Below are 22,078 nucleotides of genomic sequence, written 5' to 3' on the forward strand. Positions count from 1 at the left end.
TTTTTGGCTTAGCTTGGGGTTCTTCATGGAGTCTAGATTCTTCTTTTCTGCTTGTGAATTATCTGGTGAGTGGTATGAACTGTCTCTTTGATTGCTTTTTTCCTTTAACTTCTGCCTGCTCTTCCTCTCTTCTACTGTCCAAACTTCGTGGTCATAAATTGCTCCTGTACTGTGGGACCTCCAAGACCCATTGCTGACATCCAATCTCCCTTTATTGAGTATGAGAATTTTAAAATTAAAATTTTCCAGCTACCATTTCTCTACATAGATATTTTAGAAAAGTAGTTTTTTGTCAGGGTATTGTTACTATTAGGTTTAAATAACGTAGGTGTCAACAGTCTTTAATGACTGAGCTGTTAACTGTGGCTGTGCTGGAGGTGTTCCCTTCTCTGCTTGGTGACAAGAGCAGGATTGCTGCCGTAGGAGGATGTAGGTCCTGATGATGCAGGTCTCTTCTCTCCTGTATGCCTGAGATGCAGCGCTGTCAAATGCTGTCACAACAGATTCCTGCTGCAACTTCTCTGGGCATTACTTCTGAAAGCGCATGAGAAGGTGGTGGGTGTTCTTTATTTTTCCATGTAATACTCCTGAATAGTCCAGGTTTTGCTTAGCTTGCTGCGAAATGGAGTTATCTGAGGTCTTTCCTGTATCTCTGTGTGTTTCAATCTGCATTTCTTCACTCTCTTAAGTGTCAGTTTGGTGGATAAATTTATGTGCATCAGTTTCTCATAGCTGTTCGTGTGCATCAAGGCCCCTTTTATCCAGTTGATGTGATTATTTCAGAGACATGAAAGCCATTCTGTGCTTATTACATTGTAATTGAGATCTCTGTTATTTGGCGGCTTTGCTCCTTCGAGCAAATCTCTGTCTAGACTGTCTGTGCCTCTTCACGGTTCTCTTCCAGACCCGAGTCCAGCTCTGACATCTGAGGCACAGTGAGTTCTGGAAAATGCCCCCAGAAGGGCAGCTGCCTTTGCTGCCTGTGTTGTGCTGCCCTGTCCCTCCTTCCCTCCCTGGAGCTGTTATGATGGAATGCTGGAGGAAATGCTGGTGTTTTCTGAGGCTTGTCAGTGCTGGTTAGACCTAGCAGCACAGTGTGCTAGAGCCCTGGTCCCTGCTTGATGTCCATGCAGGTCTGGTCTGCCTCTAGAATGAAAACTTCTCTCCAGATGAGTCAGGGCTAAACTTGTCCTGTCATCAGCTGATCACCTCTCAGTGCTACCTGCTCATTGGTATGCAGCTTTTGCAGTGTCACACACTCAGGGTTAGAGCTCACTGGCCCATTGAGCTGTAAGGCACCTTGTATTCATCTCATCTGTGTGAAACAAATTTTCCTTTTCATCTCTTGGCAGTTAAATTATCCCAAGGTGTCTCTGCTCAGAGCCCAGTTGAAGGGGATTATGTCCAGTGCTGCCCAGTGGTGTGAGGAGGCTTGAACTCCATTGGCAGTGATAGTGGAGGCAGAGCTGAGCTGAGAGAAAAGTCTGATTGTGTGACTTGTGGTAATAGATAACAGAGAGAGGAAAGAATAAGATTAACAGAACAGTGACCATCTGTTTGAATTTTGCTCTGGCTTTATTTTGATCAAGCCGGTGGGTAGCCAAGGAGAGCAGAGAAATGGCACAGTAACAATCCAGGCGAGTGCTGGTGAGCTGAGATGACTGTGAGGGCAGGGAAGGAACACAAAAGGCTTGGAAAGGGGCACGTAGCCATTAGGAACAAGTGTGGCCATCAGAGTCCCCTTGGCAAAGGACATGTGCAGGCATCTGCAGGAGATCCGCTGAGGCATGGCCAAGGAGAAGCCGATGGCTCTCTGGAGGCAGGAATGTAGAAGGGAACCACTGAGATAATAGGCAGAGTAATTAGTGTGAAGTTTCGGGTGTAATTGGCTGGAAACCCCCCGTTGCACGCTGTGCTGTGCTCACCGGGGCTGGAGAGCTGTGCCCACACGTCCACGTTTGTTTGCTCTTGGGTTGGCCTGAAGGGTCTGAGAGCCACCGGGTGGAATAGCCAGGACAGAGCTGCAGGTTCAGCCAGGGCAGGGAGCAATGCTTTTGGGCAGTGCCCAGCTGTGCTTCTGACCTGCACAAGAGCTCTGGGTATGGCCTGATCTCTGGGTATGACCTGTTCTCTAGGAGCTCTGGCGCCTGGGATTGTACCATCCTCCCTCCTCTGCCTAGGGAAACAAGAGTGAGGTCAGAGACACTGCAGCACCTTCCAGCTCGAGCTCTTGCTGAGTGACACTGTTTTCACCATGGAATATGGTGGGCTGGAGGGCAGCAGTGCTTCTCTGGCTCTGTCTTAGCTAGTTATCAATTTTGGTCTTAGGAAATGCTTTGTACTGTTTTTTTAAGCCCGTGGTTTGCAAGCTAAAGGTGAAGTGTTGGTTCAGATTTTCAGATGGACGAAACAGCTTCGGGCATTGGCAAAGAGATGAATGGAGACAGTGACAGATGAATTTGGAGCTCGTGGAGCTTTTAAACTAGTTAGAGATTTATCATCATATTTCAGCATTTTTTTGTGTAAATCACCATGTTCTCTCACTAATAATTTACCTGAGAACTTGCTTGCTATTATTTTTTCTACACAGAATGACTGCTGATGCAAAAGAGAAGCTTCTAAGTTTTTCCCAGTGGTCTAAGTGCATGCCCTGTTTGTGAATAGTGTTAGTGATGATTCGCAAATACAAAACATTTCCATGGGAAGCCTTGGAGTCCCAGAAGTTTTGGTGGAGGAGATCTTGGAATCTCATGCCCAGCCATCTTACTAAGGCCATGCTGTTGCCGGTGGTGTGCAAGATCAGCCGTAGCTTTTGCTGAGCTTTAACCACCTCTGAGATGGAGTACAGGAGTAGCTTAGCAATTTTCTTGCAGCTGAGAAGCCTAATGTTAAAATCATAGAACTGTTAAGGTTCAAAAAGACCTCCAAGGTCAATGAATCCAACTGCAAACCAAACCCTGTCACATCCACCACTAAACCATGTCCCCGAGTGCCACATCCCCACTTCCAGGGATTTTGACTCAACCACTTCCCTGAAGCAGCCACACTCCAGTTCCCAATTTTGCATTTGTGTGTTGCTCCAGGGTCAAATCCTGCTTTTTGCCTGGGCAGAAAGGTTGTGGGTGCCAGGAGCATCCATGAGGTGCTTGTCCTCCTGGATGGGTGAGCCACGATGGTCACACCTTTGCTTTTCACAGCAGGGATTGTGGGCTGGCTGTAGAGCTCCCCATGACAGAGGCTCCTTGTGAGATATTAAGCACTGAGGAGGACAGTTTGGGCAGCTGCCACCTCAAGCCAGTGTCTAAAGGTGCAGCCTTGAACTGAACACGTAAGAGTCCAAAAACAAGGAAAACTTCAGCATTGTCTGTTAGTATGGAAAGATGCAGAAGCTTAAACCTTTTTTCTTGCCCAGCTATGCTGCTCCAAAGCATTTTACATTTCACTGTGCTGAAATTTAGTCCTGGGGAGATTAAATTACTCTTTCTTCATTGTTCATATTGATCCTGTGTTGCTGGCTGTGGATGACAAATGGACTTCCCACTCCTTCCAGCCCAAGTCACTCTGGGAAGTGCATTGGAGCCTTTTAACCTTTTCTCCTCTGGGAGGTGGTACATAAAAGCAGTGGAGAAGATCCTGGCTACATAAGTTGGCATATGCAAAGCACAAGGTGGCTTTGGAGGTCAAAACCATTTTCCACTTAGATATCTAATGGTCATTATGAGCCTTTTGCAGCAGCTTGAACTGGAGAGGATGTGCTGAGGCTGAGCACCTCTAAAGGAGGACGGTGGGTGTGATGCCTCGATGTGGAGAGTCTTCTCTGTTGTAGCAAATCTTGTCCTTCCCCAGGAGATGCTGTTGTGCTTGAGGGCTGGGGGTGCTCAGCTCTGGGTTGCTTGTCTTGGCTTTGCTTGCCAGGGTACAGACCTTGGAGAGATTGTTCTACAAGCCTGGGGAAAATGGATGGCTGGGGAAAACCTGGCTCTAGTATTGGCTCTCTTGAGTCACAGATCTGTTAGATACAGGAGAGCAATCACAGCACCAGGACATTACAAATGCCCTGGCAGTTGGAGTTTGGAGGTAGTATACTGTATTCCATGCCTTGACCAAGGTTTCCTTGACCAAGGTGTGAGTTGCAAGCAGAAAGCTCTTCCCTGGTTGGAATATTCATAGGTTTGCTCTCTTACGTAGGCCTGGATGTGTGATAAGGGTTGAGCTCACCCTGCTTGCTTGATTCTTAATATATTCCAGTAAAATCTCGGTCATCCACAGGACTGGAATCCATCAGAGAAGCAGGAACTGCTTTTGTAGGAGGTTGTGGGTGACTTTTAAATAAGCTTGTCCAGTAATGCAAATACTGACATAGCTGGGGCTTGGGAAGTTAGGGTTCAGGTAGATAAAATGGGCATTAGCATCCACATCTGAGCTGTGATGGCTCCCAGCTGGGAGCTCTCAGGACCTGTAGGAGCCTGGAGTGGTGGTTGGCTCTGGGGTGGAGATACCTCCTTCCTGGGCTGCCAGGAGGGGCTTAACTCAGGGGGGCTGGAGACAGTGAGCAAGTTCCTGTGTGCATCACAGATTTCATGCAGGTGCATTTCAATTCTGTTTTTTCATTTTTATTATAGAAAAGCTAAAGCCTAAACTAGTCCTGGACTTCTAGTCCAGCTCTGTTTCCCCCTTTGTCCAGGGAAACACTGATGTTCCACCAGAACCGCTGGAATCCCGGTGTGTGATGAGGAAGCCTCTCTGCTCTGGCAGTGAATTTTCACGGGTGTCACCTGAGGCTGAGGGAATGGCAGCTGCAGGAGCACAACAGTGTGTTGGTATTGAACTGTTTCTTCTTTCCTTGGCCTTTAAGCATCTCAAATCTCTTTCTTTCTCTCCTTGGCTGCCTCCTGATGCTGGGACACAGAGCGGCGAGGGCTTTTGGAGAATACCTTTCACAAAACCATCCTGAAGGTAGAAATGGCTCAGGTAAGAGAGCTGATGCGCCTTGTTTATGCCCATGTGTGCCTGCACCTATGGTTAATAGCCTTAGAATGAAAGTACATTTATTTATCTGTCATAAACAGAGTGAGATCTCAGCAGCAGAGAGGCAGGAGGAGTTCCCCTCACACAACCATGACACAGGGCTTGGGGTAGAACAGCATGGATTTATTCCTGGGCTCCCAGACAAGACTTGGTGGGGGGGTGAACAGAAGTTTTTATGCAGCAACTCATGATTAGATGTGTAGGAAAGTGAACCAACGAGGATATGGTAAGAGAGGAGTATAAGGTGGGCAAATAGCTCATGAGCCCACCAGGGAAAATGGGGGGGGATAGTACAAAATGACAAATGGGGTGTCGAGGGCAACAAGACAGACACAGAACTCTCTGGAGAAAGGGGTAGAGATAGGGAGGATTGACAGCTTGGAAGGGAGGAGGTTAGCGAAGGGCTTGGGAAAATTGGCAACTGGGAAAGGGAGGGAATTAGTGAGGAGAACAGGGGGCAAACATGGATTCAAAGCGAAACACACCACAACAGGTGGGCTGTAAGGATGAGTTCACTTAGGGGACAAGTGCCCTGCCATAAATTCACCCCTGCAGCTGATGTCCTCACGAGAAGTTGCAGCTGCACAAGGCTTCTGCACTGGTTTGTGACTCCTAGGTCTTGCTTTCACCGGGGTATAAAAAACAGGTGAGTTATATTCTGATCACTGGTGTAAATCCTTGCTGGCAGAAGTGAATCAGGATTTATTCCAGGGGTTTGCTTCAACAAGGGTTAAACTGAGATTTGTCTAGATGAGGGCACTACATGTGCTGGCTATTGTGTCAGTATTTTCCATGTAGATATTGTCCCCATCAGCTTATCCTGAGTTCTGCCTGATGGGCAGGAGAGCACAGGATAAACTCACCTGACTTCTAACAGGGCTGTTTATTCTCTGTGACAAAAAAAAAATATTATGCAGGCAGTTAATTCATTGTAAAACCTACAGAAAATCATGTGGAATCCACAGAAAGTCTGTGTGAAAAAGCAACAAATTGTTCTGTGCTGTTCTGCAGGGGACAAAGTTATTAAATAGAATGTAAGGTTTTAGGTAAGCTGTGTGTGTTTAAGCCTGCATAGGAGAGGCCTCTTGCTCTAAGAGCAGTCACACAGTTATGGCAGCCAGCTGAGTACTTTCCTTTTGTCATGGACTTGTTCTAATGACCTTCAAGTTGTCCTTGGCTGAATTGTGCTAATGTTGTGAATGGAAAGGTTCTAAGACAATGTACGGAGGTTTTCTTGGATTCTTTTCGTGAAGAACTCCAGGGACACTTTAATACTTGGTCTGAGAACAGCACGTGGAGGTAGGAAGGGAAGGGGAGAGAAAGGCTGGGGTTTGGTGCAAACCTTTTTTTTTTTGTTCTTTCCACTGTGGCCATTTCTGCAGCTGCTTCTGTCACCTGCCAGTCCTTTTTGCAGCCCCCCCCCACCCCAGTTTTCAACAGGAAGAAGCATTGGCTCCTGCTCATTTTGTAGTGTCTTTGTAGTACGTGTGGGGTCATGTAGGGGCCAGGCAGAGAATATCTGATGGAGACAAGAGGAAATTGCAGATCTGTTCAGGTGCCTGAGGCCTGGGCAGCCCTGGTCAGATCCAGGCAGTGGCAGCCTCTCTGATAAGCACTTAAAAAGCTGCTGTTTAACTCATCCTTGGGGTGCTCCTGGTTTCTCTGACTAGAGCATGGAAATGGAGCTGATGTGACTCCTGGATCATGTGCCACAGCCAGGCTCCCCAGAGCAGCATTTCAGTCCTGTCTGTGCTTGTGACAGCCATAAACTCCCTGGGGAAGCCTTTTCACTCACTGCCCATTGGTGTATCAGCCTTGAGATTGTTTTTGAATCCAGGAGAATTTAGTTGCCGCAGGCAAGAATGAAGCAGTGAGAAACACATTTGGAAATACCACAATACTTGTGGGATCCTCAAGTATTCACTTGGAAAGGAATAAAATTCCCTAGAAATTACTCTAAATTCTCAGGAAGAGGGGAGGGAAAAAAAGAATCGTCATTTTTAAGTCATCTTTTGAAATTCTGCAATGTATAACTTAACACAGTCTGTAACACTTCTTTATAAATAACCCCAGTAGGAAGGTTGCTATCCAATAAAAACCACTGCAAGTAGAAAATTTGGCTCCTTTTAGTTCGTCCCAGCAGCCTGATCACAGGGAAGTCACATCTTTCCTTCCTGCAGAAATTCCATCTCTGGATCACTTGTGCAAGTTCTGGAGGCTTCACCTTTGGCTGGGCAGGGTGCTGGAGCTGCAGCATGAGCTGCCACTCTGTGGCTCCAGGGAAGCAAAGGAAGGGTTCTGCTGCAGAAGTTGAAGGCATAGCACAGATCCAGAGGGACCAAATCGGCTCCTGCTCCTCAGAGAGCAGGCAGAGGCAGTGTGAGCAGGGAGAGCCACCTGCATGCTGTGGTTGAATTACCACTTGCTTGTGTTGGTCCTTGTGTTGGTTCAGGCCTTAGGTCCTGAAAGCTCAGTGCTCCAAAGAATCGAGTCCTTAGTGCCTGTATGTGTCTGTCAACTCTGAACTTTCACCTTGAGTGTTGTAGCTGGTGGGACAGGCCTGTTTGTGCTGTCATAACCCCAGCTGTGCACCCAGGTGCTCCCTGCACTGCCAGCAGACTGAGCTGGGATGAAGGCTCTGGCCTAAATATGACTGGAAGGAGGCAAGCCTTGCTTCAGCCCAGAAAAAAATTTGTTTAATAAATGTGTAAAGTCACTGATGAATGCTGTGATAGAAAAGAGGTGTGGGTTTTGAGGAGCAGGAAGGTGGCAGAGCCAGCAGTGGGACAATGAAGGCATAAATGGAGGAGGGAAGGGCAGGATCCCCCTTTTCTGGACCCGAGATCTAGAACCCTTCTCTCCCCCTGTGCAGGGCAATAATCATGCAGAAAATGAGGCAGGTGTTAATCTTTGGTGCTTTATCTGCTGGTTCAGCTTCTTGGCAGAGCAGTGAAGCTCTGACACCCCAAGCAACCCCAGGAGATCCATGAAGATGTGGAGGGAGATGCCAAGTGTGTAGACACTGCCCCAACTTGCTCCACTTCTCCTGCACTTTCTTCTTTGAGGATTGTCCATTTCAGTTTGCCTTTTTTAATCTTTTTAGTCCCTTGACTCCAAGGAAAGGAAAAGATATAATGCTTCTGCATCCCTCATAACTTCACATTGCACAGCTGATCAAAGAGCTGCTTCTTCAGTTGTAACTTCCATTTGTGCTGGCTCCTCTGGAGAGCTTGTGTGTTTGTGTATGGCAGAATGTCTTGGGGAAATTGGGGAGTGGTAATGAAGGGATTGTAGATCAGCAGGACAGGCCAGCTGCCTCTTCCAAGGGCTGAGTTCTGTGCAAGGCTGTGTTTACCTTCTATTTTCAGTGAAAGTGCAGTGTGCATGCTTTGCTTGCTTTCCTGGGGCAGTGTGGGGTTGCACAGCTGCATGAGGTAGAGAGGCTTGCAGGTGTTGCAGGGTGTACCTGGGAGGAAGACAGGTGAGGGGGGGCATTTGTTGGTTACAACTTCTGATTCTTCCTGATGTGAGGGCCAAGAACTTCATGGCTCAGAAATGTTGTGAGACTATTCCTATGCAACTCTCCTGTGTCTTATTTAGGAAGAGTTTTTTCCCAGGTGATTGGGGAGGTGCATTTACCTCTCCCCTTTCTCAGAGGTTTTGTCAGGGATGATGACCATGCAGAGTTTTCTTCACTTTGTTTCCCTTTTGGAACAGGGCAGTTGCCTGGTGGTGGGGTATGAATGCAGAGGATGGAGGGGTTGTCCCTTTGGGATTGCTCAGATTTTTTTTTTTCCCTGGTCTTTAAAATATTTTGAGGAATTAGAAAGAAAGGGAGTGTTGGACTCTGCTGCAGGTGCCAGGATATGGATGTGTTGAGGGAGCTGGTGCCAGGGTGGTGATGCATCTCCTGCTCTCTTCCTGCCTCTGTTAATTGCTGGCTTATTTATGCAGGCTGGAGGTCTGGGGAGGTTCCCATGAAGAGCTCTCTGCCACATTCAGCATTCATTCTGCCTCCAAGGCTGTGACCAGAGTCTTTGCTGACTCTTGTAGCTTTCTGGTACCTTTTAAAGTAGAAGAGGGCATCCCTTGGGACAGACTTAGAGGAAAGATACAGAAAGGAATTAAAATGTGAAAGGGAAGTGTAAAAAGGCTGCAGAGAATAAAGCATGGAATAAGTAATCACTCAGTCTCACAGATCTCATGGAATTTTGGACATTCTCCAGCTTAGGTGTCAGAGGCCCCACACTGAGATAATGCACATTAGATTTTATCTCCATGTTCTGGAACTGTGAGAAGAAAAGGTACCAGGGCATGGGGCAGTGACATTGAAAAGGACAGCAAGCAGAGCCTTTGAGAAATTCCCTTCTGTCTGGGGAAGCAGGGATCCATCCTGGTGAGCTGGGATTCAGATACAAGGATCGTGAGGGAGCTGTGGGAGTTTTTTCCTGTTACATTTTTAATCTGTTTTGCTCAGTGGGGTTATTGGGAGGGCAGCTGCTGCTGCTGTAGTGGGGGGCTGTAGAATGCAGCACTGAGCTGTCTGCTGTGACCAGCTGCTCTGGGCAAGGTGTAGGAATGGTTTTGGAAACAAGGGAGAGAGAGAGATCAAATATAAGGTGTCCTTGGTGCTACAGAGGTGATGGGCCTTGGGCAGGAGCTGTCTAGCAAGCCTTGAGCTAAATTATCCATGGCTTCTGCTAAAGCAGCATGGCTGCTGGCTTGCAGCAGGACAAACCAAAGGGGGCAGTCACCTGAAACTGGAAAAGCTTATTTTTAAGCTCAAAAAAAGTCGTCTTTGTGTCTTTCCTTTGTTTTTTTTGCATGATGCATGATTTTGGATGATTTTTCAGTCATCAATGTGAGTGTGTAAGGAGAAGAGGGCCCTTGTGAGCTTCCCCAAGCCAAGTGGCAGTGGGGAGGGGTAGCAGGAGCAAAACCATGTTTGTGCCTGTGCTGGGTATGGAGTCACCACTGGATCTGTCACTTGTGTTTGGAGCCTGGGCTTTGGCTGTGAGTGTGTGTGGAGGGAGCAGCCAGGCACGGAGGAGCTTTCTGATGCTGCCAGAAACTGGCCTGGGGTTAGAGAAACCCCAGGTGAGGCTTCACAGCTGCTTCAGGCTGAGTAACCTGTGAGCTGAGCTCCCTATGCCACCAGCAAGTGAAGCTGCAGCTGTGCAGTGCTCTGAGAGGATCATTCCATGTCCTGGGTTCAGACTGTGGAGCTGCCAGCCCAGCCTGGTTCAGAGTGAGCACCAGGTTGGCCTTTTTCTCTAGAGGATGTTTGTCCTGGCCCTGCTCTCCGTGTGTCCCTGTGCTGATGAGGTGGAGGTGCCTTTTTGGGAAAAGCCTGTGCTGCGGAGGCTGCCTGAGGTGGTAGGTGGCCTGAGCGCAGGACAAAGCAGGGAGGTAAAATGTCATCTCTGAGGGCTTCAGGCCTCCTCTAGCATCAGCCAGTGCGAGGATGGTGTGGGTGTATCCTGAAACTTGCTGTGGAATATGTCGTTGGCTTATAAAGGGAACAAAGACGTAGGTCACAATGTTACCATGGAGATACTGAGGCCGATGATGGAGCTGCCACTTGCTCCTTTGGGTTGTGTCTCACAGTAGCAATTTCATCTATTCACATTAATGTTACAGGCCAAACTAAAAGGTTACTCACCTATGAGATGACAGGTCAATGCTATCTTGAGCTGGTTTGTTTTCAAAACCCATTTCAGGAGAGAAGAGTAATTGGACCTATTTCGTCATAGTTAAGTGACCTTCTGGTCTCTCGAGCAGCTCCCTGCCAGCAGCAGCCTTTGCCTGTTCCCTGTGGCTTTGTAGGGAAGTGTGTGACGTTCACTCCTTGGGAACAGTGGAGTTGGGGTGCCCAGGAAAGTCATGGTGGGGCTGGCTTGGTCAGGCCTCAGTAGCCCATAGTGAACACTGTGCAGGTCCTTGTGCACAGCTCAGCAAAGACAAGGAGCTGCTGGAGAGGCTGCAAAGGTGATGAGGGGTCTGGAGCATCTCTCATTTGATAAGAGACTGCAGGAGCTGGGTGTGGTTAGTCTGGAGCAGAGACGTCTCAGAGGGGATCTGATCAGTGCACATAAATGTCTCCAAGGGGTGTCTGAGGATGGTGCCAGACTCAGTTCAGTGGTGCCAGTGACGGGACAGGGACCAATGGCCATAAACTAAAACACAAGAAGTTCCACCTCAACATGAGGAAGGGCAAAGAGCTCTGGCTCAGGTGCCTGGGGAGGGTGTGGAGTCTTCCTCTCTGGAGACATCCCAAACCCACCTGGACATGTTCCTGTGTCACCTGTTCCAGGTGACCCTGCCTTGGCAGGGGCTTGGACTGGGTGGTGTCCAGAGATCCCTTTCAATGCCAGCTATTCTGTGATTGCATCTACTAATTTGATTTTGAAATTATTGCATGGCTGAAATGCCACTGTGACTTTTTTTTATTGTATCTTCCATTTTGATATCGCTGCCTCATGCCTCAATAACTTGAACAAAATTCCCATTTTTCCCCATGACTATTTCTTGATCACATTTCAGCCCAGAGCCCAGCAAGGTGGGCTGCCTGTCCTGTGCCAGGGGTCACGATGTTGGGAGAACAGAGCTGGCATGAGAAGAAGCTCTGCATTACATCTCTGAAAGGGACCTGTCAGCACAACTGAGGGGCAGTGACAGGCATGTGGGAGGTCTTGGAATTGAGATTGCAAGATAAACTTCTCAGCTGTGCCATTTGAATGGCTGTTAGGGGTTTTGGAGCGCTCTCAGCTCTGGCCAGAGCTCCTCTCTGCTCCCCTCACTGAGGGAATCAGCTGGATTCCTCCTGGTGCAAGGTAAAAACATCATTAACGTCATTCCTATTTCTATGAACAAAGCCATGTACCTACTCCCAAAAACTTTCCATTCATCTTCAGGGACTGTGGCAGTTCTTTGATTTGAAGTTGGAATCTACTTGTCATAAACATCAGGTCCAGAGAGTTCCAGCTGAGGAGGAACAGGGAAGAAAGAACTGTCTCTGTGATTTTTTTTTTTTTCTTTTTTTGCTGAGATGATAGATGTTGTTTTAATAGGGTTTATCTGGTTTCCCCTTTGCCACTTTGCTTCTGATGCTGGAGCGGAGGCTTTAAATCTGAGGTGCTTTAATCATCAGTTTAGCTGCTAAATACAGGAATAAATTTGGAGCTTCTGTCTGTGCCTTGTGGCTATATTCTGCCTGATTTATAAACTTCTCATCCCAGGGGGTGAGAAGACAAGGCAGTCTGCAGCAGATAGGAGTTGGCTCCACAGTTGTAGATGGGCAGCAGTCAGCTGGGGCTGATCCCAGTGTGTTCCCTTCTCTGGAGAAATGTGGCAGTGAAAGGAAAATGTGCAAGCCCTTTCTCAGTTCCCTAAGTCAGAGTGAGTGCTCAAGCTAGAGTTACTGAATGAGAAAGGATGTATTGTAAGTATCTAGTACTCATAAATGCCTAATTATCAGGAACTCCATGTAGTGAGAATGTGGGTTCTTTTTTTTCCCAAGACACTGCCAGCTGCCCAGCACAGATTATCACTGCTGTCAGTTTTTGGTCATGCATGTGCCCTGTGTTGGGCAGTGCTGTGTGGAGGGTGAAGAAAGAAGTGTCAGACAGGAGCAAATGAAGCCAAAAAGACAAAAGGTTGTCTGTTCAGGTACATAATGAGGGGGGTGAGAAGTGGTTTGGCCTTTAGGACTGGATGTCAAGCCCAGCTGGACTTGGCCCAGGTGGGCAGGGAAGTGATGGAAATGCCACCTGGATGTTTCTGGTGCCAATGGACGTGCTTTCTACAGATCAAGCACACTAGTCTTCTTCCTTTTGTCTTGCTGCTCAGTTCCTCATGCATATAGAGCAAGAATCAAGGTGAAAAGAACCTGAGGAACCTGATTTATCTGGTCCTAAGCAGCTTTGCAGCTGTGTGAGACACAGGTGTGCTGCTGAAGGCAGCAGGTGGGGGAGCAGAGTCGTTCCCAGGGCAGCTCGACGGTGGAGGGGAGGGAGCTGTGCCAGGCTGCCCAGTCACGCTGGCCAGGGCTGCTGTGGCAGGTGGATGGAGCAGCTGGGAGTGGGAGAGGTGGCAACAGCCATGTGAAAATGAAAAAAGGAGCAGCAGCTCCAGGCGAGGGTGTTAACAGCAGCCTGCTGCAGCTGACTCCAGAAGGCAGCTCCAGTCATTGCTGAGCTCCTGTGAGTGTCCCTTGGTTCTCCTCACCCAATATCCCTGTGGCTCAGCTCTAATCCAGCATTGATTTCTGGACCAACCTGACTTCTTTCCTAGCAGAAGCAAATTATTCACCTCAAATGCCATTGTGGCAGCAGGTGCAGTGCTTTGGCACCTGAATCCTGTTCACTGCAAGCACAGACAAGGGTCATTGGTCACATTTCAGGGCTGCTGGTGTGTGTGACCTCTTGTATGTGAATGCACAGACTCTTGAAATTGTGTGGATTCTGTTCTACAGGCAAATAATTCATTATGATGGATGTTCAAATCTCTTTTTCTTCCACACTATTTTTTTTCTGTAGATCAATTGTTTATTAATGACTACTCTTGAATAAAGCTTCATATTCCCTTTTCATATGAAGTTGCTTCTCCAGTATGTAATTACTGAAGGTGCTAAATTGAATGAAAATGAAGAATTATCCAATTGTTTTACAAAATGAAAGCACATTGGTGTGCTGGCAGCCCTTTGTAGGGTAGATCACGAAAACTCTTACATAAATTCAAGTGAAAACACCTTGAGCAGGGGGCAAGTAAGGTAGGAAGAAAGATTTATCCTCACATTTTGCGTGCTAGATTAGGTAGGTAGTTTATGTCATACATATCTGGTCAATCCTGCCAGGATTTCAGTAAAAAATTTACTCTTACTTGAAACCAGTCATGGCCCCCTGAAATGTCTGTAAATTCTATGGAGCTGAATAGACCTCACTGCTTATAAAACAGAGATTGGAATTTGTCTCTTTGCTCTTGTGATCATCAGCATTTTCAGGCATATTATGCTTTGGGGACTTCATTTTTTCATTTAGCCACAGATGCCAGGGCTCAAGAATTCCTGGGTCTCTGGTGGGTGAAGGTGACACTCCTGTGTGTTCCCTCTGAGGGGGCTGTGCATCTCCCATACAAGTATCAGTTTCAGGAGGAACAGGGGCAGCTGTCAGCCACGATTTTGTGGTGTCTTAAGAAATCTGTAGCGTCACTGTGCCCACACAGATTAGTAAATTTGACAAGCTGAGATGAGTACTTAGAGCTGGCCTTTGTTTTTAATTTTAAAAATGGTTTGTTTGGCACTATTAGCGAGCACAGATCTTGGCAGATCTCAGGGAGTCGTTTGGTGGTGTTTTCCCAAGACATGCCCACTCTACAGCACAGTTAATCCTGGAGCTGGGGAGGATCTGAGCTGCTGGAGAGCAGATGTGGGGTCCTGCTGCCTTTTGAGGGGTGGCATGTGGTTTGAGGGACTCTGGGGCTCTGACCACTCATGCACAGTTCTCTGACACTGCACCCTGCAGGTGGGTGCAGGCTTTGGGATGACAGCCTGTGGAGCAGCTTCTTTCACTGGAATGGCCCTTATTGTCCATCAGGCTCCTCCTGGAGCAGGTGCAAATGTCCACACTGACCACGGGGCAAAGTAGAGCCCTGCCAGCCTTTCACATTACCTGGGCAGTATCTGAGGAGCACTACCCCTCACTATACCTGGACATGGATTTTTGACAGAGCATCAGCTGCAGGTTCGAAAGGCACAGTTCTTTCTTCAGGACTCCTACAGTGTCTCCTTCTGGCCAGCTCCAGTATCCAGAGACTGTGAGGAGACAAATGAGAGGAAACCTGACTTGTGTCATCCTGAACAGCCCTGACAGTCACTTCTTGAGCAGAGTGGTCAGAGACTGATTTATTTCCTAGTGGTTCTGGAGGACGTTGTATCTCAAGCAGAAAAATGAGACAAGGGTGACACCCTGTACCGGTACTAGCTCAGTTCTGTTTGCAGACAGAGCAGGGGGAGAGGCCCTGGGCAATGTGAGCATTTTCCAGGGTGGATTTCGGATTCAGAAGCTGACTGTGTATGGCCTCAGCTTGGAAGGGCTCCTCCCAGAGAGGCCCAGGAGCACTTCATGGGCAGCAGAATGTGGCAGCAGTGAAAGGTCCCTGTTACACACATACACCACCATTCTTCTTTTCTCCTTTTCCTCCTTCACTTCATGGCCAGTTGCAAGGTAGCCAAGCCTTCAAATTGTGGATGTGTTCTTCCAGGTCATCACTTGGTAGCTGAAGAAGTTATATTCCGTAATTATCTAGTGAAGTGAAGGCTTGGGTTTGCTTTCTGCCTCTGTTTTAAGTGATTCTGCCTGTGCTGGACACTAATGATTTCATTTTTTGGGTAGCAGTCACATAAATAAAGCATTCCCTGCTGAGCCTTTTTGCCAGTCCCTGAGCTGCTTCCCATCTGAAGGGAAGTGTAAGAGGTAATTAACAGCCACTTGAAAAAGGATTAGCAGGTGGGTGGGAGCTACTGTTGGGTTCATGCATGGAATTGCCATGGAAATGCTGAGATTTCCTGGCACTTCATCCAGTGTGTGGGCTCCAAAGATAGTTGCACTCATGGGCCTCTGTTGGATCTTCCTACCCTGCAAAGGGAGCGGCTGTGTTTTCTTACAGGACAGCTCCCACGGCCGAGCCGTGGCCATCTGTGGGACCGGGGCGTGCCGGGAGCGGGGTGCTGTGCTGCAGCTGGCAGCTGAAGTCTTGCTACACATCTTTCATGTCAAACCACCTGGCGGAAAATCAGGAGGGGAAAAAACCCAAACAAACCTTGTTGGTTTGCCCCTTTGCCAGTGTTCTGAAAGAACTTAATGTGCCAAACACTCAGAGTTTGGCACTTGGAGAAGGTGGTGCTGGTCCTTGTCCTGCAGACTGTGACCAGCTCTGTACCCTCGTGTGGCTGAGTGGGGCTGCAGCTGAACCAGGGCTGTCTTCACAGCTGTGCAATGAGACCTGCATTTGCTGCTAGGGTTGTTGGGTGGCCACACATGCTTAAAATATTGAACCACTCTTTGAGAAATTTCTCTCATTTCAGTGCCTGCTCTGGAGGTTTAGAAGGTGGTGGTGGGCACACATTCATCTGAACGGTTCCTGCGGGGATCTCCTGTATCTGTCTCCCCTACACAGCAGTAGCAAAGAGCCTCCTGAATCTGCCAGTGTCTGTGGGGCTTTGCTTTAAGGAAAATGTGCCTTTTGTTTCAGATCACCTGCTAGCAGACTCCTACATCGGGCAGGAGGACTCCCCTGAGATGCAGCAGGTGGCTCAGAACAAGCGCAGGCTCTCGGTCATCTCGGACAGCAAATTCGAGAGGAGCTTCACCGAGGAGCAGGCGGAGAAGATGCCGAGCGAGGGCCCCAAGCCACGAGTCTACACCATCTCTGGTGAGAGGCCGATGCTGTCAGAGCACGAGAATGACAGCATGGAACTGGTGGTGATGAAGGGGGCTGCCCACGAGGAGTGTCACCACGGCCACCACGCGCACGGCGCCGGCGGCTCGCACGGCGTCCGGCACTGCAAGGCCTGGCCCGGCGGCCGCCAGGGCTCCAAGGAGTGCCCCAACTGCTCCAGGCTGGCTGCCCCTTCCCAGCAGTCCATTGAGCTGGAGCAGCACCCACCTGGCGAGGCTGGGTGGCACAGGAAAAGGCTGGAGAGGATGTACAGCGTCGATCGAGTGTCTGGTAAGTGAGTGCTGGCTTGTTGTTGTTGTGTTGAGGTTGGGTGAATAAGGTGATCTATGGACTCTCAGGTCTCAGAAGGTAAAATGCAAAGTTTATTAGAAACTATATATTTTTTTTAATAGACAGTTATGATAAAGGTGGACCTGATTGGTTTTTAATTAATACTCTTCACACTATTGGTTAATTAAGAACAGCACCCTTCTTGTAAACATTTTACAATTAACAACATATTCAAAACATCAGCTGCAGGAATGTTTTCATTCTTTCTCTGAGCTGTCCCTCTGACCAGACTGTCAGCCACCACACTGGGTGACACAAAAGGTGACACCCATCTCATCCCAGCACAGGGGTTTTGATCCTGAGCCCTTCTGGTACCGTGGGGCAGCATTCCTGGAAAGGGATTGTCAAAGTAGGGGTTTGCAATAAGCTGAGCTCAGTTAGAGGCCTGGCTCCTGGTCATCAGTGGCTGCTCTGGGTGGTTTTCATGACTTCATGCAGTTCAGTGAGCTCCTTTTCTGTGGAGGAAGAGCAAAAGAGGAAGGACTCTGTCAAAACCCTGCATCCATGCTCATCCGAGGGGCAGTTCAGAGCAGGATCCTCTCTCTGTCTCATGCTGGGCAGAGAAAATCTTTGTGAACTGCTTTGTGGAAGCCCCAAGTTATGGTGTTCTGTACTTTGGTGTGTTCCCAAATTCTTGTTTGCAGGGCTGGAAGCCACTCATGTAGTGCCACCTCATGGGCTTTCTACAAATAATAGCAAATAACACACTGTTGCACTTCCCTCCTTTTTTCCCTGCTCACTGTTCTCAGGGAATAGGGCTTGTAATTATTCCATTCCATAAAAAAAAAAAAAAAAAGAAAAAAGGTTGTCTTTAAAAACTGAACCATTAATAGATATACATCACAGTCTGTGTACTTTGAATTAGAAACTGATGTGCAGTCCATCTTTGCCTGTATATGGCTGGCAAAGAGTCTGGCGTAATTTGTCTGATTTTTTCTGTAAACACACATCAAGGCATTTAGAGCAGAGAGTCTGGCTAAAGGTCAGGGTTTTCTCCTAGAAAAGAAACTGTGTATAAGGACTGTGGAGATCAAACTGTTCAGCTTCCCTGGGTTCACAGTTTTCTGATAAATACTGCAGTGATGTTTACCACAGGTAAAAATCACCAAAGGTATGGATCCTGGACCCTATTTTCATGTCTAGATACCTGTAATTATGTGGCTACATGAATATGTGGCTTAAACTGAAGAATAGTAATGAAAAAATAGCTGATTATGAAATGTGTGGAAAAACTGCAGCCCCCTAAAATCATGTGCATGATTTTTAAGCATTGTTCCTCTGTTCCCTGGAACTTTTTTGGCTTTACATCAGACACTACATGTGCCCCATATGAGCTCCTGTGAAAAAAATGAGTTTTATCCCAGCCCAAACCAGCACACCTGAACAAATCAGAATTGCACTGTGGCACTGAAGGATACAAAAGCAATGGAAAACTCCACATCATTAATGGAGGGGTTTAACTCCTCATAGCTGGAGCTGTGTTTGCTGGAAAACATGTGCTGGCAATTCCTGCAAGAGATGCTGTTACTGTGCCTTGGAATTCAGTATCTGTTTTCAGCCAGGCAGCCATTTTCATTGAGTCCAGTCATCAGTGTGGAGTGGATATTGTCTTATGAAAATGTGTCAGAGTAGTTACTTAAATGGGAACAGAGTGGCCAGAGCAGGACCTGTGGAGGCTCCCATGGGCATTCCCTGTTTCAGCAGCTCCCCTGGGTGCTCATCTCAAGCCTCTGGGTCCTGACATGTGTGGCTGCACAGGAAGGGCTGTGTCCTCAGGCCCAATTTCCATACCAGCACTGGCACCATGGAAGGAGAGATCCCTCAGCTTGGTCTTCTTTGCACTCTCTGTCCAAGTGCTGCCACTCAGAGATAACCCCAGAGCTGAACAGCACGAGTGCCACAGGTTGCAAGAATTCCCTGGCATGTCCTTCCTGCCTGGCTAGCAGGGAAAGGGATCAGAGAGGAGTGGAGGCAGAAGGGGCTGATTTCCCCAGGGCTCACCTGACAGAGCTGCTTCTGTCTGCATTTACGTGACAAGTTGCTGCTGCAGACCAGCACTTAGGGTAGCCAGATCCCATAGGCATCACTGAATATGGGTTTTGATGCTGAATTTCTGATGGCTGACACCATTCCAGGGGAGCACAAGCTGTCATCTCCTGGGCTGCTCCCAGCATCTGATACAGACACATCCACTCAGGGACAGAGGTGCTGGGATTTGGGTGCAGTGGGAAGTGGCTGGAGATGCTGGATATGGTGTTGGTGTCCCTCCAGTCCTACCAGGCCCCTGGCTCCACTGTTTCCTCACAGTTATGGTGAAAGGAAAGGAGAACAAGCTGCTCTTCCTGGCCAGAAAGGATGTGCTGCCTACTCCTGGCAGCAACAGCCATACCCCTGATCTGAATTTTAATTTGGTGAGTGAGCTCTGGAGCTGAGCTGTACTGCCCAGTCCCCACCTGCGAGCTCCTCTGCTGATGTTCTATCCTCGGAAGGATCCCACATCCTTTATTCCTCATTGAGTGCTGTGTGGAGGGCAGGGATATTTTTCTTAAGTTAACTCCAGTCTGTGAAAAAAGGTGTGAAAGCTCCCAGCGATGGTGCAGGCAAATCCTCCTAAGGATATTAGCTGTTGTTCATAAGCTCTGCTTTGAACAGAAGTCTGTGGCTTAAAAGCTGTAAAACACATGAAGAGATTGTCAGTCCTTTGAGATGAGCAGTTCCTGAGATGCCTATACAGAATTCTTGGCTAAAAAGGAATTTGTGCAACTTCTCCTTCGCCACTTCTGTGGGTTGAAGGCTTCAAACAAGTAACTCATTTACAGTCTGAGTTGTTCTGCTTTGCTTCTGTCTCTGTGTTTCAGAGGAGAGCAGACTTTGGGACTGCATCAGAAGTCTTTAGCACACTGGAATGCAGTTTCATTTAACATATATATTTCCTTGGAGTGCCTTTAAACAAAACTTGACGTAAACTGTGAGCTGAGAAGGAGTGTCTGCTAAAGCTTTCCATAGATTTCTTGGAAGCTGAACTTCAAAGGAAGGCTCCCCAGCTGCAGTTAGCATTTTTTGCATCTGTAATTGCAACCATTTTCTGTACTTTCAGGGAATAATCTGTAGGATATGATGATCTGTACAAAACATTTTGTAAGATAGCTGGTCTGTAGTAATTATGCCTGCAGTGGGCATGTGGAGTTTCTTGGGCCAGTGAAAGTGAATTATAAAATACCTTGACAATGCCAGACTATTAAATATTATCAGATGTGAAGACTTGAATGACTGAGGCAAGACACAATCACCAACATGGGGCAAGGCATTAGGCAACTGAGTGACAAATTGGGTGTGAAGCAAGATGAAAAAATCAGGTAGCCTCCAGCCCTAGGAATCCAGTCCACTGAGATCTCACAAGTGTTGTGGCAGTGGATTTCAATATCCCTCTGATTCCCTGCCTGCCTGACTCCAGCCTGAGAGTTCTCAGCAGGAGTTGCTGCTTGGGCAGGGTGTTCCTCCTGGTCATCACACACACAATTGGTGACTTATTTTGCTTTTTGTCTTGGTGGTCATTCAGTGAAGGTGGTGCAGTGTTCTGATGCCCTGGAAATAGGGAAAAAAACCCCCACAGTTCGTTTGGGTAGGGCAGTTTACAAGGAGAGGTGACTAAATCAGCTCAGTTACCTGCAGGTTGTGGAGCTGATGGGTGATTTGACTTCCAAACCAGAGGAGCTCCTGCAGGCCAAGTCACCAGGAGCAGGTGTGGGTGTGAGAGGGGTTTTTTGAAACTTCAGTGGCAGAAAAAAGAGGATATTTCAGGTTTACTGTTCTGAGTGGAAGGTAAATGCTTTTCATCTTCTACTGGGCTGTATCAGAAAGAACTGGAGGAATGGGACAGTTTAAATCAATTATATAAAGGAAAAGACAGAGACAGGAAAATGCTTTTAATGAAAAATGTTTATTTTCCCTGTTTTTTTTTTTCCTAGTTCAAATGTCAATTCTGTAATTCCTGGATTATTCTAATCTCCAGTGTTTAAGAGAGCTTTTATTCTTCACTTAGTAGCCTGATAGACAGGCTTAGCACAAATTTACAGAACATTCAGAGGCAGTGTGCAATTGTATGAGGAGGATAAGACTTGAACTGTTCACTCAGGGCAGGATGCTGAAGGAGAGTCCTGAGAGAAAGAACCTGGGGAGGAAATGTGGCTGTCTGAAGGATGTCTGTGCCTGCTGGGTGCTCAGGCTCTCCCTCTCTCTTGCAGATGATGTCCCCATCCGAACCTGGTTCCCAAAAGAGAACCTCTTCAGTTTTCACACTGCTACTACAACTATGCAAGCGTAAGTGAAACCACTGCTGTGCCTTTTGTTCTGCATCTCAGGGTCTGGGCATGCTCAAAGCCCAGAGTGTGGAGCAGGAGTTGTGTGTTTGGCATCACTGTTCAGGGATGGGAAAGAAAGGGAGAAACTTGTCTCTTGTTAATTTTCTTTCCCACTTAACAGTTCTTCCCTGCTGCTCTCATTTGTTTGGTTTTACCTTCTTTAACTCCTCGGGCTACCCTGCTCTTCTCTGCTTCCCTGATTTTGTCTGTGACACTGTGGCCTGGCTGCCTCTGCAGAGCAGGGATCCTGTGGATCACCATCTGAGACCCTCCACCAGCTGCTTCTTCCCAAGGGAAGGGTGTTCCAGGCTCGCCCTGCATCCCTGACTCCAGAGAGGTGCATTCCTCTGGGATAAGGAAGCCCTGCAGCTCTGCACTGGTCTGCACGTGTGAAAAAGTGTCAGTAAAATCCCTGCAAAGTGTGAAGGGGTGTGAGTTAGGGGGAGCCTTTCCCTCCATACTCCATGCAGGCTCAGGGGTGCTGTGTTTGGGAGGAGACAGTTCTCAAAGGGCTCAGGAGAGAGAGGGAAGCTTTTTCTCCAGGTTGTACCCAGCTTGCCAGGGCATGCTGCCTTCCTGATTTTGAGTATTTCCTACCTGACTGGAAAACCAAGGCAAGCAGAGAGGAAAACAAGATGCTGTTCTGCCTTCCAAGGCCCTTCCCCAGCCTTGTGACCTTTTTCCTGTGTGTTTCTCCCAATGTCTGGGACACCCTCAGCTCTCTGGCTCTGTTTTCTTCTTGTCTAATCTGGTGTCCTTTTTGTATTCTTGTTTCTCTGACATTTCCTCTTTCCCTTCTGCTTTTCCTTCCCCAAATCCTGAAAATAAGCTGGTTATTTCTCTTGGGATAACCCAGACTGGACCAGACCTGGAAGGATTCATGCCGGGAGCACTGGATCTGG

At 47.8% G+C, this 22,078-nt stretch overlaps 1 protein-coding gene across 4 annotated transcripts in view; it reads left to right on the forward strand.

Annotated features, from left to right (window-relative positions):
- The window catches only part of NSMF (NMDA receptor synaptonuclear signaling and neuronal migration factor), a 48,087-nt gene that overhangs the window by 3,677 nt on the left and 22,332 nt on the right, over nt 1-22,078 (forward strand). For all 4 annotated transcript variants that reach the window (XM_072936508.1, XM_072936509.1, XM_030286986.4 and 1 more), the window contains exons 2-4: nt 4,910-4,971; nt 16,279-16,755; nt 21,060-21,135. In XM_072936508.1, coding sequence (XP_072792609.1) covers nt 4,910-4,971; nt 16,279-16,755; nt 21,060-21,135 — 615 coding nt within the window. The remainder of the gene's footprint in view (nt 1-4,909; nt 4,972-16,278; nt 16,756-21,059; nt 21,136-22,078) is intronic.

Source organism: Taeniopygia guttata, chromosome 17, assembly GCF_048771995.1.
Source record: "Taeniopygia guttata chromosome 17, bTaeGut7.mat, whole genome shotgun sequence".
NCBI classification, from domain to species: Eukaryota; Metazoa; Chordata; class Aves; order Passeriformes; family Estrildidae; genus Taeniopygia; species Taeniopygia guttata.